The sequence below is a fragment of the Oncorhynchus nerka genome, linkage group LG12 (genome assembly GCF_034236695.1).
Source record: "Oncorhynchus nerka isolate Pitt River linkage group LG12, Oner_Uvic_2.0, whole genome shotgun sequence".
Lineage (NCBI taxonomy): Eukaryota > Metazoa > Chordata > Actinopteri > Salmoniformes > Salmonidae > Oncorhynchus > Oncorhynchus nerka.
In genome coordinates this window covers 50,515,044-50,535,000 of record NC_088407.1, presented here as the reverse complement: position 1 = coordinate 50,535,000, position 19,957 = coordinate 50,515,044, and the positions used below count along the sequence as shown (strand labels likewise).

At 44.8% G+C, this 19,957-nt stretch overlaps 1 protein-coding gene across 3 annotated transcripts in view; it reads left to right on the top strand.

Annotated features, from left to right (window-relative positions):
- Window positions 1-19,957, top strand: part of kidins220a (kinase D-interacting substrate 220a) — a 76,922-nt gene that overhangs the window by 38,406 nt on the left and 18,559 nt on the right. For 2 of the 3 annotated variants that reach the window (XM_029675055.2, XM_029675054.2), the window contains exons 24-26: window positions 16,342-16,520; window positions 17,974-18,200; window positions 18,716-18,838. In XM_029675055.2, the coding sequence (XP_029530915.1) occupies window positions 16,342-16,520; window positions 17,974-18,200; window positions 18,716-18,838 (529 nt within the window). The remainder of the gene's footprint in view (window positions 1-16,341; window positions 16,521-17,973; window positions 18,201-18,715; window positions 18,839-19,957) is intronic. The other variant, XM_029675056.2, reaches the window with a different exon arrangement.

The following is a 19,957-nucleotide window of genomic DNA, read 5'->3' as shown; positions in this document are numbered from 1 at the left end:
AAGCAGCGTTACCCTTGCAGAGCAAGGGGAACAACTACACCAAGTCTCAGAGCGAGTGACGTTTGAAACGCTATTAGCTCACACCCCGCTAACTAGTTAGCCATTTCACATCACATCGTTACACCAGTCTAATCTCAGGAGTTGGTAGGCTTGAAGTCATAAACAGCGCAATGCTTGACGCACAACGAAGAGCTGCTGGCAAAACGCACGAAAGTGCTGTTTGAATGAATGCTTATGAGACTGCTGGTGCCTACCACCGCTCAGTAAGACTGCTCTATCAAATCATAGACTTAGTTATAACATAATAACACACAGAAATACGAGCCTTAGGTCATTAATATGGTCGAACCCGGAATCTAACGGGTGGCATCCGTCAGTCTAACCTATTCTCAAAAGCCTGGAGGCTTGAATCATTACCTTGTATCAATACAATTCCATTATTATATAAGTTCACTGTTTGATACATGTTGCTCTGGTCAGCTTCTTCAAAAATGCTGATCTGACATCCTTGACTGATGCCTCTCTTTTTTGAGAAAGGGAAATGGTTGCCAATAACCCTTTTCCAGATGTGCCCTCGTTTGGTATTAAATATTACACTTGCTTTGTTTTGCAACTGGTAAGATCTGCAAACTCGTGGTTCTGTCCCATCAACAAACCTTTGAAACTTTTCTTCGCTTTCTCTGTTTGGATGTCTGGTGGGTAAACGATCTCCATAGCAACGCTGCTGATGATGGCTGCAATAGAAGCCTTGTTTCTTGTATTATTGTCTCTTGTGTCTTTAGAGGACTGTTTTACGTTGATGTCCTTTATCTTCTGTCCTTATTTTGTCTTATTTTGTCTTTCTTTTCTTCTGTTAACTAGATATTCTTTGTTAGCTTGCTAGCTTCTTCCAGGAGAGTCCCTGGCAACTGCTTAGCAACTGGTAAACAACAAACAAAGATAACTGTACAATTTAATGATTTTTTTTCTTCAAAAGCCTATCTTCTTTGTTTGTTGTTTTGTCTTCTATACAGTCTTGCAGTTTCCTTTAGCTTTTCCCCCGATGTATTTCACTCTAAAAACCATGTACATTTCAATATTTGAAGGAGTTCATTTTTTCTCAAATTGGAACTTCTCTCTCTCTCTCTCTCTCTCTGTTCTCTCTGTTCTCTCTGTTCTCTCGGTTCTCTCTGTTCTTTCTCTCTGTCTGTCTGTCTGTCTGTCTGTCTGTCTGTCTGTCTGTCTGTCTGTCTGTCTGTCTGTCTGTCTGTCTGTCTGTCTGTCTGTCTGTCTGTCTGTCTGTCTGTCTGTCTGTCCTCTCTCTCTCTCTGTCCTCTCTCTCTCTCTGTCCTCTCTCTCTCTCTGTCCTCTCTCTCTCTCTGTCCTCTCTCTCTCTCTCTCTTTTCAATTCAAGGGGCTTTATTGGCATGGGAAACATGTTAACATGGCCAAAGCAAGTGAGGTAGATAGTATACAAAAGTGAAATAAACAATAAAAATGAATCTCTCCTCTTTCTCTCTTTCTTTCTTTTTCTCACTCCTCACTCCTCTTACTCCTACGTTATCATTTTCTCTTTCTCTCACTCCTCTTTCTTTTCTCTCTCTCGGTCCTTCTCTCTCTTGTCTTTCAATTCAATTCAAGGAGCTTTATTGGCATGGGAAACGTGGTAACATTGCCAAAGTAAGTGAGGTAGATATTATACAAAAGTGAAATAAACAAAAATTAACAGTAAGCATTACACATACAGAAGTTTCAAAACAATAAAGACATTACAAATGTCATATTGTATATATACAGTGTTTTAACAATGTACAACTGGTTAAAGGACACAAGATAAAATAAATAAGCATAAATATGGGTTGTATTTACAATGGTGTTTGTTCTTCACTGGTTGCCCTTTTCTCGTGGCAACAGGTCACAAATCTTGCTGCTGTGATGGCACACTGTGGAATTTCACCCAAAAGATATGGGAGTTTATCAAAATTGGATTTGTTTTCGAATTCTTTGTGGATCTGTGTAATCTGAGGGAAATATGTCTCTCTAATATGTTCATACATTGGACAGGAGGTTAGGAAGTGCAGCTCCGTTTCCACCTCATTTTGTGGGCAGTGAGCACATAGCCTGCTTTCTCTTGAGAGCCATGTCTGCCTACGGCGGCCTTTCTCGATAGCAAGGCTATGCTCACTGAGTCTGTACATAGTCAAAGCTTTCCTTAATTTTGGGTCAGTCACAGTGGTCAGGTATTCTGCCGCTGTGTACTCTCTGTTTAGGGCCAAATAGCATTCTAGTTTGCTCTGTGTTTTTGTTAATTCTTTCCAATGTGTCAAGTAATTATCTTTTTGTTTTCTCATGATTTGGTTGGGTCTAATTGTGCTGCTGTCCTGGGGCTCTGTAGGGTGTGTTTGTGTTTGTGAACAGAGCCCCAGGACCAGCTTGCTTAGGGGACTCTTCTCCAGGTTCATCTCTCTGTAGGTTATGGCTTTGTTATGGAAGGTTTGGGAATCGCTTCCTTTTAGGTGGTTATAGAATTTAACGGCTCTTTTCTGGATTTTGATAATTAGTGGGTATCGGCCTAATTCTGCTCTGCATGCATTATTTGGTGTTCTACGTTGTACACTGAGGATATTTTTGCAGAATTCTGCGTGCAGAGTCTCAATTTGGTGTTTGTCCCATTTTGTGAAGTCTTGGTTGGTGAGCGGACCCCAGACCTCACAACCATAAAGGGCAATGGGCTCTATGACTGATTCATGTATTTTTAGCCAAATCCTAATTGGTATGTTGAAATTTATGTTCCTTTTGATGGCATAGAATGCCCTTCTTGCCTTGTCTCTCAGATCTTTCTCTGTTTCGCTTTCTCTCGCTCCTTCTCTTTCTCGCCTCCTCTTTCTCTCTCTCTCTCCTCTTTCTCTTTTTCACTCCTTCTAGCTCTTTCTCTCCTCTTCCTCGCTGTCTGTTTCCTTCTTTCTCTCCTCTTCCCTCTCTCTCTCTCCTGTTTCTCTTTCTTTCCTTCTTTCTCTCTTCTTTAACTCTCCTCTTTCTCTTGCTCTCTCTCCTCTTTCGCTCCTCTTTCTCTCGCTCTCTCCTCTTTCGCTCTCTCTCCTCTTTCGTTCTCCCCTCTCTCTTTCTCTCTTTTTCCTTATCTTTTCTCTCCGTCCTTCTATTTTTCTCTCCTATTTGTCTCTGTCCTCTCTCTCTGTCCTTTTCTCTCTGTTCTCTCTCGTCTTTTTCTCTTTCTTCCTCTCTCTCTCCTCCTCTTTCTCAATCCTCCTCTTTCTCTCTCTCTCTCTCTCTCTCTCTCCCTCTCTCTCTCTCTCTCTCTCCACTCTCTCTCTCTCTCTCTCTCCACTTTCTCTCTCTCTCCACTTTCTCTCTCTCTCCTCTTTCTCTCCACTTTCTCTCCACTCTCTTCTCTCTCTCTCTCTCTCCACTTTCTCTCTCTCTCTCCTCTTTCTATCCCTCTCTCCTCTATCCCTCTCTCCTCTTTACCTCTCTCCTCTTTCTTTCCCTCTCTCTCCTCTTTCTTTCCATCTCTCTCTCCTCTTTCTTTCCATCTCTCTCTCCTCTTTCTTTCCATCTCTCTCTCCTCTTTCTTTCCCTCTCTCTCTCCTCATTCTTTCCCTCTCTCTCTCTCCTCTTTCTTTCCCTCTCTCCTCTTTCTTTCCCTCTCTCTCTCTCTCTCCCCTTTCTTTCCCTCTCTCTCTCTCTCTCTCCCATTTCTTTCCCTCTCTCTCTCTCTCTCCTCTTTCTTTCCCTCTCTCTCTCTCCTCTTTCTTTCCCTCTCTCTCTCTCCTCTTTCTTTCCCTCTCTCTCTCTCCTCTTTCTTTCCCTCTCTCTCTCCTCTTTCTTTCCCCCTCTCTCTTTCTTTCCCTCTCTCTCTCCTCTTTCTTTCCCCCTCTCTCTTTCTTTCCCTCTCTCTCTCTCCTCTTTCTTTCCCTCTCTCTCTCTCCTCTTTCTTTCCCTCTCTCTCTCCTCTTTCTCCTTTTTCTCTCGCTCCGCCTCTTTCGCTCTCTCCCCCTCTTTGTCTCGCTCTTTCGCTCTCTCGCTCTCCACCTCTTTCTCTATATTCCCTCCTTTTCTTTATTTTCTCTTCCTCTCTCCTCATCTTTCTCTCTCCTTCTTTCCTCTTTCGCTCTCTGTCCTCTTTCACTCTCTGTCCTTCTCTCTCTGTTTTTCTCTCTCTCCTCCTTTCTTTCTCACTCTCTCCTGTTTCTCTCCTCCTCTTTTTTTATCTCCTCCTTTCTCACTCTCTCCTTCTGTTTCTCTATACTCCTCTCTCTCTTTCTTTCTTTCTTTCTTTCTCCTTTTTCGCTCTCTCTCTCCTCGCGCTCTCTCTCTCATCTCGCTCTCCTCTTCTTTCGTTCTCTCTTTCTCTTCTTTTGTTCTTTCTTTCTTTCTTTCTCCTCCTCTTTCTCTCTCTCCCCTCTTTCCTCTTTCTCTCCCTATCCTTCTCTCTGTGTCCTTCTCTCTCTGTTTTTCTCTCTCTCCTTTCTTTCTCACTCTCTCCTTCTGTTTCTCTCCTCCTCTTTTTCTCTCTTCCTTTCTCACTCTCTCCTTCTTTCTCTATACTCCCCTCTCTCGCTCTCTCTCTTTCTTTCTCCTTTTTCGCTCTCTCTCTCCTCTCGCTCTCTCTCTCTCCTCTCGCTCTCTCTCCTCTCGCTCTCTCTCCTCTCGCTCTCTCTCTCCTCTTCTTTCGTTCGCTCTCTCTCCTTCTTTCCTCCTCTTTCTCGCTCTTTCTCTCATCTTTCTCCCTCTCCTGTCTTTCTCTGTCCTTCTCTCTGTCAATCTCTGTCCTTCTCTTTGTCTCTGTCCTTCTCTCTGTCCTTATCTTTCTCCTTCTCTCTTTCTCTTTTATTTTGATCTCTTTCTCGCTCTTTTTCTCTCCTATTTGTCTCTGAACTTCTCTCTCTCTCTCTGTACTTCTCCTTATCTCTCTCCTCTTTCTCTCTCTTGATCACTTGAGCTGGGCCCCAATTCTCTTTTTATAGCCGGGTGAGTCACACTGCCTGTCTTTCTCGACAATCACTTGCCTCACTTCAACCTCAGGCCCCTGTCTGCCTGGTAAATGTGCACTCGAGGAAGAGATAGCTGCTTCTTTTAATGGTCGCCTTGTGGCCAGGTCAACATGGCGTGGATCCCCTCTCTCAACTGAAACTCAACCAAGCACGCCATTGCTATCTCCTCTTCTGCTCAACTACCAATTACTGTATAATGTTTGTGTCAGACCACAGCGATTTAGATACTGTAGGTTATTCGATTAGACCGTAGACAACTATCTTTACTGCAATCTTTACCCCCCGTGAAGGGTTTGTCAGTTTTCTCTGATGTGTAAATAGCATGACAGTGTTGTCGGTAATCCACATGACTGGGAGGTTGTTGGGGGAGTGTGATGATCCGTTCAAAATCATCCAAATCCAATTTTATTCGTCACATGCTGAATACAACAGGTGTAGATTTTTACCATGAAATGCTTACTTAGGAGCCCTTTCCCATCAATGCAGAGTTCAAAAGTAAGGAAATGGTAACGCACAATAGAATATCAATACCGAGGCTAAATACAACGAGTACCGATACCAAGTCAATGTGCATGGGGTCGTTGAGGTAATATGTACATGTAGGTAGGGGTAAAAGTGACTAGGCAATCAGGATAGATGCTGAACAGCAGCGTATGTGAAGAGTGTCCGAGGGAATATATGTGTGTGTGTTGCGTCAATATGCACGTGTGTTTTGTGTGTGTCAGTGTGAGTGTGTGGGTAGCACGGCTCGGCCCTCGATTTACTCCTTTTGTCTTGCTGACATTGTTAGTTGTCTCTACACTAGTTGTCTCTACGCTAGAGCGCTTCATATCCCCCAAGCGTCTAGTAAGTGAATAATTACTGCTGATGTGTATTTGGGGGTGAGTCAACTACTCCTAGGCCAACTGTCCTTCCACATCTCTGGCATAAGTACTCTCACTCCGTAAGGTTTATTGCAGCCTATATAAGCCACAGAGCACAGCATGTACTTGGAAGACAGTGACTTTGTGATATTAGTAGTATTTTATAGTCCTATTAGTACATTTGCTATATAGCCTAGTCATATTTGTAATGTTCTGTGAAACTGTCACACTGTCCCTCCAACTAAAAATAAACTATAAATGTTGCATGTCCCTCTTGACTTCTTAAAAGAAAGAACAAGGGGAAGAAACGGACTTCTTGATATCACACAAACAGGCTGTCAAAAATGGCCAAAAGCTATTTTTAGAAACTTTCATCCCAGAAGCGTGATGCCGTTGGCGGAGCACAGTGAGAGGTACACCCGATTATTCCCGTTGCCAAAGTGGGCCAAGCAGTCTAATCTGCTGCAGAATGTGCCTAATCTGTCTAATAACATCAGCCATTTAAAAAAAAATCGTTAACAGTAAGGCCAGCTCCGCCAAGCAATCTTTTTAATGTAGAGAAAGTAGGGGAAAGTGTGTGAAACAATAGATGGCATTATCCTGCGTGGGAATTGGGGACATTGGCCCCAAAACCACAGCCACACATGACCAGACCTACGTGTTTGTCTCACTTGTTCTGCAGGGAACACGTAAACAAATGACTCCTTGGGTGGCAAGCCAGTGTGCAGGGCCTCTGCCTAACGCACTTACGGAAATTGAAACGCAAACCAAATGAAAAGTGTTTTCGAGAGCGTCGGTATTTATAGCTGTCAGATTTACTGTTCGAATAGAGATGGTGGATCATTGTTCTTTTTAAACGCAAATTGAACGAGAGTCTTGAGAGTCTTTGAGTTGTGGTGCAATGTTCGATGCAGCCTTTTCATTTCAGTTTTTAAAGGAGACGCAAATCGGGCTCCCTCTGGTCGTTATGAGGATGAATAACAGCTGCTGGCTTCTGTGGTTGTTGTTTCAGATCAGGAATACATATCTTCAGATCAGTACCCCAGAGTGGTATGTTATGTTCAGCATCGCACCAAAAAAAAAAAAAAAAAAGCTTCCGGAAAGCAGCAAATGGAAACTATTTTGGCGATCACAAAAGAACACGAGTAGAGATTTCCGGCTGTCGGTAGCCGTGATCTGTGGGGAAGTTTGAGCCCAGTCAGATCCTAAGGGAGTCTATTTCGGGAGCTCCAACCGGATTTTTAGCGCAAAAAGTGTTGGTTGGTCGGTCCTTCGAGCCAGAGCCTTGGTCCTGGATCTGCTCTGACATCTGGTGCCCGGTCTGTGCCAGGATAACCCTGTAGTACCCCCCCCCCCCCCCTCCACACACACACCTCTCACACACCTCCAAGCTCTCACAGAGGAGAGGAGCGGTGCGGCGCGGGAACATATGTCACCCCCCCACTCCTCTGAGGATCACTGTAATTAATCAGACCCCGAGACGCGAGCGAGGCACGTTCACACACACACACACACACACACACACACACACACACATACAGCCTCTCACAGGAAACAGAAGGCCAGGAATGCGTGTCAAGCACCAAAAAACACTTTTCTTAACTACTCTATATAGCTTTCGTCCATATGTCTTTCCCTGGCTCGTTCTGTTTCACGACACCACACAATTCAATCAAACGCTGTATTCAGTTTTTGGATTGAGGCAAACCAAACAGTTCTCTTGCACTGAGAGCATGTTTCAATCCATTTCTGGTTTGATTTCTAAATATACTGAGCAAAAATATAGATGCAACAATCAACAATTTCAAAGATTTTACTGAGTTACAGTTCATAGAAGGAAATCAGTCGATTAGAAATAATTTATTCGAACCTAATCTATGGATTTCACATGACTGGGCAGGAGTGGAGCAATGGGTGGGCCTGAGAGGGCATAGGCCCACCCACTTGGGAGCCAGTCCCACCCACTGGAAAAACTGTCTGACCTCCGCAGGTGAAGAAGCCGGATGTGGAGGTCCTGGCCTGTCCTGGTTACACGTGGTGTGCGGTTGTGAGGCCGGTTGGACATACTGCTGAATTCTCGAAAACGACGTTGGTGGCTTATGGTAGAGAAAGGAACATTCCATTTTCTGGCAACAGATCTGATGGACATTTCTGCGGTCAGCATGCCTATTGCACGCTCCCTCAACTTGAGACATATGTTGCATTGTGTTGTGTGACAAAACTGCACATTTTCGAGTGGCCTTTTGTCCCCAGCACAAGGTACACCTGTGTAATGATCATGCTGTTTAATCAGTTTCTTGATATATCACACCTGTCAGGTGGCTGGATTATCTTGGCAAAGGAGAAATGCTCACTAACAGGGATGAAACCAAATTTGTGCACAAATTTTGAGGGAAATAAGCTTTTTGTATGTATGGAGCATTTCTGGGATATTTTATTTCAGCTCATGAAATACGGGGCCAACATTTTACATACTGCGTTTACATTTTTATTCAGTATATTTCACATAGGAAAATTGGTTTTACTCATTCAGTGAATTTAGATTACAACATCCCAGTTCTTAAACTTCCATATAGGGGTTATTGCTTGGTCAGAGGCCTCGGTCTCCACCACTATGCTGTCCCTGGGTCCTGGCTGTCTTTTAACAGGAAGGGATTTAACTCTGAAGCTCTCTTCCATTCTCTGCCACTCTGCTCTCGCTCAACCTGCCGCTGTCACGATCCTCCGCTACTGCGTTCAACCAGTGAACAATTGACCTCTCAGAGACGTGCCCGGATCCAGGCTTTCCAGCGATTCTCTTGAGCGCCTCAAAACTTACAACTAATGACACTTGAAATGAATATGTGCAAGGCAATTTAGGCTAATTAGGAAGCCTCTTCTCCCAAGTACTGAAACATCAAGATGACATACTGTTCATTCTGGATTACTTTAATTGGGACAATTATTGTAATTTTGTCGCAATTACGCGTTGAGATAAAAGCGCATGTGTGCGATTCTCTTTATGTAAAATCCTAATAAGCTTCTAAATACTTGGCCACAAAAGGAGATTAGCTTTTTTTTTCCTGGAACACTTTTGAACTTTACTGCCTTTTGAATGAAGTCCCTTTGCTTCCCTCCCTCTATACGCCGTTGTTAATGCCGTATTTCCATCACGTACACGACTTGTCTGTAAAATCTCGATTGCACTGCTAACAGTAGAAAGATGTTTTTCTCCCTGTCGCCTTTCCCCTCAGAGGGAGCCCATTGTCCCTGAGCTAAATCCTGCAGGAGGCATTTTGGTGAAAGGAGTAAACTTGTAATTCAATAGTGCCTTCGTTATTTTCCAAGAGGCCCTAAAGCACTATAAATTATAAAGCTGCTGGAAAGCCATCTATTTCCCAATAGAGTGTGGTCTATCTCTGATAGGGAGCTCTTTATTGAGTCCACACAGTGTCTGTGACAAACCATATGCCCCCCAGATAGCGGAGATTGAGCGGAGAGTGTGGAGGGACCTCTATACAGGACTATTATGAGGTCTACAGGACTACAATTGTGGCTGATGTGAATACCCCTTGTCAATGCCAGGTGTCCTCATAAACCAGGATTGTTGGCACATTGACACAGCACCATAGTATCCGGCGACGACAGGGAAGGGTGGCTACATTTCCTGATTTGAAAGTGAATCCCAGAGTTTGTCTACCAGTGTGCTGAACAGAAAGGTTGTGGGTGTATCAGCGGTGACTCTACTTTCATGGCCTCTACGCCCTGGTTATCGCTGTGGTCCAGTGTCCACCTGGTAGTTTTCTCTCAGGCGGCCTGAGAGTGTTGGGCAGTCCAGGTGGTGATGCTTCATTCTGCCTTCGCCTCTCATATGGACATGTTTATCCAGTGGCCCACCCATCTGTTGTGTGTGTGAAGATGGGAGAAGCACCAGGGCCTGGGTGGGTGTGTTAGTTACGTACATCTCTCAGGTGTTGGACCGTCGTGACTAAGGGATGAATCAGCAGGAGATAGACGAGCTTCACCAGGCTCCCGCAGAGCAAACAAAATGGCCACAGAGTCTATGGAACAAAATGTGATAGAACATTCAAAAAATGCAATTTAGTACGGAACTGTGGCCGATGTCCACAGGCCCAGCCTCTGTGTTGAGGTGTGTCCTCTACCACTACCACATACTCTGGTGGATAATAGCCATGTGATGGAAAAGCAGTCTGTTACGTAGCATTCCTTCTAGGCAAATCTACTGAGAGCCCTTTCATTATTTCATAAGCCGAAGTTGAATTTGAAGGATGAAACACTTTGAAACAGGAAAAGCAGACTGTTTTCAGATTGAAGCAGGGATAACATCCACGTGATCTAAAATGTTGCAAATCAAGGCTAGACTATCAAAGACTAAACTCCCTAATCAGAATATAAGGCAACAGACTGCTCAGATTTTGTGCTTGGTTTTACCTGTGACTAGACTTTGACTACACTACACTTTGTATGCTAGTGTGGTTGAGCCCATAAGCATTTGTGTGGGTGAGGGAGCATGTTTAGGCTGGCTTCTGTCTTTCTGGATGTGCCTGTGGACATATCAGTGATCTCCCTCCCTCTCTATTGTGCCGTATGGAGGAGAAGGTGGCAGGGGTATTATAAATAGCAGCGCTGGGCTGCGAGGGGTCATCTGTGACCTTTAAAGTGGACAGTGTTGCTCGTCACCAGTCACAGGGCCTAGGGCACACTGAACCCCCTCTAGCTTTGATGTGCCACCCAGGGCCACAAAGGTCAAATAGGGTCAAGCCAGCATAGAGTAAAGGATGGTCACTAGAGATAAAGGAAGTGTGTGGCGAGCAAAGCCTGTGTGTGAAAATGGCAGCTCTTCTGGGAACTCCTTTTCTGGAAATCAATGTTTCCCATCGCCGCGTAAAAGCGGCTTCTTATTCTGAGCGTAGTTATGCAGCTACTGTATAGCTTAAGTATTTATCAGCTTTATCTGGTACCGAGTTCTTGAATGACAAGTTCTTAAAAACTTGGAAGCTCTCTGTTCCAAAGAACTTTCTTAAGAGCTTTCTTAAGAATCCTGCTCTTAGCTGGCCACTCCTCTTTCTCCCATTCCCAGACAGGAAGGCGAATCGAGGCGAGTTGCAGAAATGAATCTGTGGTCATCTCCAAATAGAACTGCCTCTCTTTCTCTCCCTCTGTTTATTACTCTGTCTGTCTCTTCGCCAGGTCATCCTATGTCTGAGGTATCTCCTCCTCAATAAAGTTAAGTAAAGGATTACTGGTCGGGGCTTGTTTTCGTGTTTTTGCCAGAAAATAGCTAACTTTATTTACCTGGAAGGATTACATGAATCACTTGTTTGACTTCTCATATACTGTCTCAACCCCAACACACATCAAACACCCACGTTGACCGACTGCTCTGCTCAATTCATGTCAGGAATGCCTCATTCTATTACCGTTTAGCCACACTCGGCAGTGGACTGGAGTTCAGAACGCTCCCTTTCACATAAATCATCAAACTGGGCCTAGTTTTCTAATATCCTGTACAAGGTTTGTTAGGAGTTGAGTTTAGCTCCCTTGAATGAAGGGTTCAGCTAAGGCTTTTGGGGTCTGGAACGGGTAGGTTTGTGTACAGATGAGTTTAATCATTTCGGAGAAACTCTGAATCCCAACCCCATTTCTGAGAGGCCATACTGAGGCTGCAGCGTTTTTTTTATCAGAGTGGTATGTTTCCCATTACGCTGCATTTCTCTGCGGTCCGTTTTAGATACAAAGGCCTGGCTTAATACATAGGAATGGCAATTACAGGCTTAAACTTTGCCACGGATGTATACGAAAAGCAAAGTTGCGTTTCAATGTCCGCTGGCATAGCGGAGAGAAGATGCAACCCAATTAGGCCAAAGAAACACGACAGTTTAAGGAAATGGAAACATGGCGGCGTCTAAAGTGAAAACATAATTTGCTCTCGCTTTCAGGTAGACGAGGGATTGGCAGACTCCTCTAGCACAATAATCCTCCCACTCTGGAGTGTTGACGCTGCGAGGCCACGCGCCAGCCAGTCCATTCGTTGGTTAGAGAGCCTCTTCGAGTTCGCCCACCTGCCCCGTCGGCCTGAGGAACGCGCCAAGGCCCGGGCTCGCCATTGTGACGGACCGCTGTTGTTCTTTTCACCGCCAAACATTGATTCTCTTTATGGCCCTCTGAAAACAAATGTGTGTTGGCATTTCCCTTCTCTCCGGGCCCCTTTATGGAAATGCTCAGAGCCTCATTGTGGGGCATCTGCACACCGTCCACACAAAGAGGGTGGATGTAAGCATTGTCAAGTGAAACATTCAGCGCCTGCAGAGGTAGGAGAGCGGGGAGGAATAGAGGGAGAATTCTGCTCTTTCCAGTCAGCTGCAGTATGTGGGAGTGTTGGAGGAGAAGAAAGGCTTGTCGAGCCAGTTTTTGGACCGATTAGCATTTGGAAGAGCCCAGAAACCTCCCAAGCGCTAGACGCTGCAACAGACAGCGTATAAGAGCCTGTGCTTGCAATGCAAGACCCCATCAATGGGGCTATTGTGTGGAACCGGCTGCAGGATTCCTGACATGCTTTATTTCTGTCTCCGGCCTTTTAAAAGTAACGCGTCGGCTTCCGATCTCGCTACAGCGCAGTCCTCCAGCTTGTCAGTCTCACGAAAGATGGACTGGATAGCAATCGGACAAAGCCCCTCCTGTCCCCCTCCACCAGTGTCAGAAGCAATGAACGTCAATTACTTGATGCCATGGCCAACCATTCTTCCTCAATTTACTCACAATCTGTCTCTTGACGTGTCCTATTGGCACGTTCCGAGGCACTTAAAAAAATAAATAAAATAAAAGCGCTCCATGTGCCACAGTACAGTAGATGGTCAAACGTGTTGGATGGTGCTCCACCAGGTAATACACCCATGCCAATCATGTGTGATTCTCCTGACCCGTGCTATTATCAGAACAAGGGCACTATTATTAAGAGGGATGATGTTTGGATGACTCAGTCGTTTGCGGCTGACTGGTGGCTGCCAGCAGAAGGTTCGGATTGGACGGCGTGGTGTGAATGCTAGGAATGGGGTCTCTGTGCCACAGCGATGGATGCCTTTACTTACATCTTTGGAAGATGCTGTTAACAGTGTGTGTGCTGGGTACCACCGTGGGTCAGAGTCAATAAAAGGCTCCTCTAAGTACTCATCTATGTAGCTCTGGGCATCTCTGTAGATGTATGCTCGACTCTACTGCCCATACAAAGGGTTGAGACTGAAGATTGGACTAGTTCAAATACAGGTTATAGTGAAATACATTGGAAATATGTGTGTTATAGGGAGTTAATACTTTAGAAAAATGGTCAATCCCAAAAATGTGTAAATAAAACGTGCAGTGACGTCCGAGGGTAAGGGTTCAGAATACGTTTGTGTGGCCGCGTTCATGAGCAATTCTTTGGCGTTATCTTTGAAAAACTGTGTGGAATAGATCTATGTTTTCTTAGGAAAGACAAAGCATCACTTAAGATTGATTTGCGGCAGTGGAGGAGTGTGCTCTGTGTAGACACTGCAAGAGCTGGAGGAAGTCCCCTCAAGTGCTGCACTAGTGTGTGTGTCTCACTGGCTCCTGTTGGTCTGCGTCTGTGCACACAAATAAACAGAGCCCAGCTGGACTGCTGGAACAGCACAAGGCTCTCGGCGCGGGATAATACAGCGCGTGGGAAACGGAATCAAAATCACATTCCCTCACTACCACAGAGTCTAACCATCTATGGAAATCCCCATCGTCACTGACCCTCCCAGGTGTAATTGGGTGTTTTTGGTGTGTTTTGTGCATTTGAGACTGTTTTGTTAGTGAGAGTGTCTGAGCGGTGATGTGTCTGTTTTGTGTATGTGTACTTCATGGCAGACAGAAAAAACGAGCAACCACCTAATGGCCCTCGTGTGAGAGGTCAGTTGACTATTAGCATGGCCATCTGTCCCTCCCTTCAGCCCGCACTGACCCTTTGGTTAGATGGTTGTGATGGAGCACAGTGAGGGGCATTGTCCAGCGGAGCACAGCTGTTCTGCTCTCCTCTTCTTTCTCACCCACCTGCCTGCACTTCCTCTTGGGCTAGACTCAGACGCTACCCTATGTGTCAGCACTCCACTACTATGACTAACTACAAAAAAAGTTTTTGGGGCTGATGCCTTAAAGGATAGAAAGCAGGAGTTTTTACTCACCAAAGTAACAACACAGTATGGTCAAAGACTTAGTTGTAGTTGCGATTAAAAAACAAAAAAAATGTTATGTTACATGTTTTATTTTATTTAACCTTTTATTTAACTAGGCAAGTCAGTTAAAACAAATTCTTATTTACAATGACGGCCTACCCCGGCCAAACACGGACGATGCTGAGCCAATTGTGCGCCACCCTATTGGACCCCCTAATCACGGCGGGATGTGATACAGCCTGGATACCGATCTGGTTACCTATAACTACAAACATAGTTATGTTTTAGCGTTTTATAGATTTATTACCTTATTCCTGGATATCTAAGGAACTACCCACAATGCACTATTTCTCAACATCATATGGAGTACCGGTGCTACCTAGCTAGTTCCAGCTGGCTAACGTTAGCTATTAGCCACACTAGCATGTATTTACATTCTAACGTAATGTTAGCAGGCTTGTAGGGCTATAAAGTTAGCAGGCTAGTTGGCTTGTAAGTTAGCAGAAAATTACATTGAAACCAGTAGTCATAACTGCAATCGATTTGGTTTCATTTTAAGTTATACATTTTTTTCTCTTTTTTTTTCTGTTTGAGTTTACATTATAGGGAATAAGCTGGCTTGTTATTTCCGGCATGACTTCAGAAATCAGTTTTAGGTAATAACTTTAAAAATAGACAAGGGAGGTGTAACTTTGCATTGGGACTTTTGTTGCGTATAAGCCTACTAATGCAAATCCATATGTTACATGTGGTGATGTGTATATACTACCTAACCCTTTAAGTTATTTCCAGGTATCAATGTGGGCTCATATTGGGGGGTGTTCATTGGTTATTCCTTACTTATTTCACATAACTACAGGTATGTGCACTGCTTACACTCTTAGAAAAAAGGTTCCATCTAGAACCTAAAAAGGTTCTTCGGCTCCCCCATGGGAGAACCCTTTGAAGAACCCTTTTGGGTTCTACCAGGTCAATTGTGGAGTAGCACAGCTAACCAGAACACTTGCTTGAGTAAATCATTACTCATCTCCGTACTGAGGTCACTGACTCACGTGCTTGTGGATTGCATGTCAGTAGGTGCAGAGGGCACTGATTCTGTTACAGCATTTAGCCTACTGTGTGTGTGCGTGCATGCGTTCGTTCGTTCCTGCCTGTGTACAACAACAACGAGGTCTTAACCCCGGTCTGTTTACCCAGCAGATCTAGCTCAGCTGGGCATGAGCTTCAATTGTGTCAAGATTTTCCCTCCGCAAATTGAGCAGATTCGGCCCTTAGTAACGTGATGAGCAAACAGCAGCAGCAAGGCTGGGCTCAGACCAGCCTACCTTCAGTTAGTTTAGCACAATGGTGTGGTAAGCGGCTAATCCAACTGCAGAAAGACCAACCTCTGCCCGATCCATTTTTGTGGCGAAACAATGGGAAATACCCTCCAAACCCAGCTTGTGCTTTCCCACAGCTTAAGAGACACACACACACACACACACACACACACACACACACACACACACACACACACACACACACACACACACACAGACAGACAGAGATGGCGAGATGAAAATTGATAGGCAAAATGTTTGTTCTCGAGAAATCTGCTCATTCAGCTGATAAGGCTGACGCCCACACGGATGATGGAAACATGACTTCATGCCTCAGAATGCATTCATAATGTGCTACTTGTAGTGATGGACCATATTCTTGAGACACACGGGAAACTGTTGAGTGTGGAAAAACCCAGCAGCGTTGCAGTTAACACAAACCGGTGTGCCTGGCACCTACCATACCCTTTTCAAAGGCACTCCAATCTTGTGTTTTGCCCTTTCACCCTCTGAATGGCACACATGCACAACCCATGTCTCGATTGTCTAGAGAGGTTTAAAAATCCTTCTTTAACGCGTCTCCTCCCTTTCATCTACACTGATTTGAAGTGGATTCACCTGGTCAGTTGTCAAATTCATGTAGTGTTTTGTACACTCAAGTGTACATTTACTTCGAGGCTACGAACAAAGATTGAACATCCTCGTTTGCAGAACACTCATTTGAGCTTCTAAATGAGTCTGAGCAGCAAACCTCTGATAGTCATCTCCTCATGTTTCCTCTGCTGCCAGACCCAGATAACAAACTGGAGCTATGAGTCACCAAACTAAATGGACTTATCTCTCGCTTTTCATGATGCCGGAACAGCAAGAGCAGCGATGACCGTTGCGGGGGGCCTCTACTAGAGATAGACGAAATATCTCAGTGTGTCATCTTTAGCATGTTCAACAGTCCTTCCTCCTATTTCTTCTTTCACTCTCGCTTCCTCTCCTCTAGAATCTCCAAAAACATCCCCACCACCAAAGACATAGAGCCCCTGCTGGAGATCGACGGGGACATCCGTAGCTTCGAGGTGTTCCTGTCCTCTAGGACGCCCGTCCTCACGGCGCGCGACGTGGAGATGTTCCTCCCCTGCACCGTCAACCTGGACCCCAAACTCCGGGAGATCATCGCAGGTCTGTATATTTACACACAAGCATCACTATTCTAATGGTCATTACACTCAGTTTGTCAACCTCACTCAGCTCAAAGACCTAGGCCCGTATTCACGAAACATCTCAGAGTAGGAGTGCTGACCTAGGATCAGTCCCCACCTGTCCATATACTATTATTCGTTATGATCTAAAAGGAAAAACTGATCCCGTGTTATCATTTCGACTCTTGAGACTCTCTTTGTAAACATGCCATTAACTGAAATGAATGTGCAGTGCCTTCAGAAAGTATTCATACCCCTTGACGTGGTAATACTTATGTGAATAGGATATTTCTGTATTTCATTTTACAGACAAAAATGTCTATAAGAAACATGTTTTCAGTTTGTCATTGTGGGGTGTAGATGGGTGAGAGAATTTTTGTTGTTGATGTAATCCATTTTGAATTCAGGCTGTAACACAACAATATTAGGAATAATTCAAGGTGTGTGAATACTTCCTAAAGGCACTGTAAGTGTTCTGTCAATATATTTGTGTAATTACCTAAATTGTTACTTACTCATTGATCTGCAACCAAACACATTTAAATGCAGCCAAAGACAACAGTCGGTCAGCTATCCAACTCAAAGGCCTGACGTCACTAATAAAGGAGACTCTGTGTGTGTGTGTGTGTGTGTGCGTGTGCGAGCGAGCGAGCTTTGGAAGGTGACCAATGCCCCTGTCCCTCCCTGGCCAGTCATCCAGTCCTGTTTCCAGTGTCCTGCAGCCAGCCAGTGGGCACAGTGGTCAGTGATACCCACTCACTCACTTACCAGGCTGACTCACTCACTCATAAGGCCTCCATTGTGCTCCCTTACTGCCGGATTGGGTCTCTACTCAACCCATCATTCAACAACATGCACTCTTATGACCGAGACATTTTGGTGCCTGTTTCTTACCTGGCCACTTACCCCACTCTGTATTATAAGACAGTTCAAATGCAATTTATCTGCAGAAAAAAAGACAGTTTTCTTGGCAAAAGTGAGAGTTTGAATTAATGTTGTCTATTTTCAGTAAAGCCAATAACTTTAACAATGTGTTATTTTCCACCCTGCTCCCTCAAGTGCACTCAATCACACAATGAAAGTTTATCCATGTACGTGGCATTTGATTTGCATTCTCTCCGCAGAACCTCTCTATGTGAACCCGCTGAGAACGATCAAATATGTTTGGTTGAATCTGTTTCTGAGTGGGTGGATCTAAAGTCTCTTTATAGTCGGAGCCAAGACGTGATCTACATCAGCATCAGAGATGAAATGTCTCCTTTTCGCTCCCCCGCTCTTCTCTCCCTTCCTCCTCTCCCTCTCTCTCTTCATGATGTCTTTCTGTCTCTCCACCCACTCCCTCCCTCTCTCTATCTCTCTCCTTATCTAGTCCTGTTACCATCTTTCCCCCTCACTTGTCGCCCCCCCTCCCCCTCCCTTCTTTCTCCCTGTAGATGTTCGTGCTGCCAGGGAGCAGATGCACATTGGAGGAGTGACCTATCCCACGCTGCCCCTGCAGGACGTCCCAGCCCGCGCCTCTTCTGCCTTCGGCCAGCACTCGGCCGCCTGCTCCCCCACGGGCTCCTTCACTGGCTCCCTGCCCCCCCCAGGGCTAGTGCCCTCCCAGCCCCACAGCAGTTACTACAGCATGCCCGCCCCGCAGCACCCCTTCTACACCCGGGTGAGACGTCAACACAACACAGCAGCAACTGACTGCACCTGAACGTAGCTCAGAACACATTCATTTAGTATACGGTAGAGAACCAGAGTTTTGTTCAACGTACTTCAGTACACCTTAGTATGAAGAGAATCACAGTGCAGTTGAAATTACCTCGGTTTTCCTTTGGAGACACACAAATTAAAGGGATAGCTCACCCAAATTATAAATGAAATGTTTCTTACCCTGTAAGCAGTGTATGGACAAAGGTACGACAGCAATCCATGCTTTGTTAAGTGACGGTTACTTAACTCTGTTTTGTTAATGTAACTGCACAGCTACCTCAGTGCACATCACAATACAGGTCCATTTACTCACGTCACCTCATTTTTAAATGTTACAGTGCAGACCCTCCTCTCTAAACCAAAATGATCCTTCACAGCTCTAGGGTTACCTCAGATATATGTGTATGAATGATCCCTCATACAATCCTCATGTTGTGCGCTTTAACCATTCTCCTTCTTCATCCTTCCATATAGCCTTATTTCCCCCATCATGAGTATCACCTACCCCGGCATCAATACAGCTCCCGTCCTCACCCTGCCCCGTCCCAGTCACGCCCCTCCATTAAAGCAGGCTACCCCAGGGACCCCAATGGACTTGTAAGTACAGAGCTGTCGGTCAGTAGGACACCTAGCACTAGTAGCTAGCAGTAGTCCACTATGGTATAGTGCAGTGTTCTGTTTGAGGTCCACCCAAAGCGAGTCTGATTCAAGACGGGAGCAAATCGAGTCAGAGTCAAGACAAAAGACCGGAGGGGGGTCGAGACCGAGTCAAGGCCGAGACTGGGATGGGGACAAGGGGTTCGAGACCGATTCAAGACCGAGACTGAGATGGGGACAAGGGGTTCGAGACCGAGTCAAGACCGAGACTGGGATGGGGACAAGGCCGAGACCAGAGAAAATGCGAGTCCAATTCAAGACCATGATTGTAATTTTGTCAAATCACCACCATAATAAGAGTTCAAAATGTCCAGTATTTCTGTGTTCATATTTCAGAACAACATCTGGATTCTTTAGACATTCAGAAGAGTGAAAAAATGCATGTTGAGGGCAGATAGACACTACAAATTATTACTAACCCAAACACTGTGGGGAACAATGGGCCTTCTACGTCTTCTGAGAAGGGCTAAGGATTTATAAAATAATGATAATTGTATTATTATTTTCAATGATGTTCTGACTTAATCTCTTCAGTTTTTGTTGGAAAGGGTTAACAATGAGGAAAAAAATATCCAATCAGGATTTGTCTTTGCTGGTCTCTGGGGAGATAAATCTAGCTAGCTAAGTTAGCCATTGGCTAGACCATCAGAAGCTAGATAAAAGGCATCTGCCATTCAACTGTTTTAGGGCAACATTTTCAACCAATCATATTTTGACTTAACGAGCGGGACCGTTTTTACAAAAACGCATGGAAACTTCTGCCTTCTTGAAGGTCAACAGGTCACTGCGCAATAGCAGTAGTTTTCCCATGGTCCTAGCTAGCTAGTTGTCTGCTAGTTTGCAGCCGGTGTTATCTAACGAGGTGTTGCTAATTTGTTAGCTTCTCCCTTTTCAAGAGTAACTTTCAACAAGAAGTTAAGTTTCAAATGATCATCTGGTGAGTGGAACTGTGTTTTTATTGCAGCGCTCTTACTGTTGTTAGCCATTTCTTTGAAAATAACTTGTGTGTGAAACATTGTTGCATTTAAAGCAGAACTGACAGCATTTTAGAAATATGAA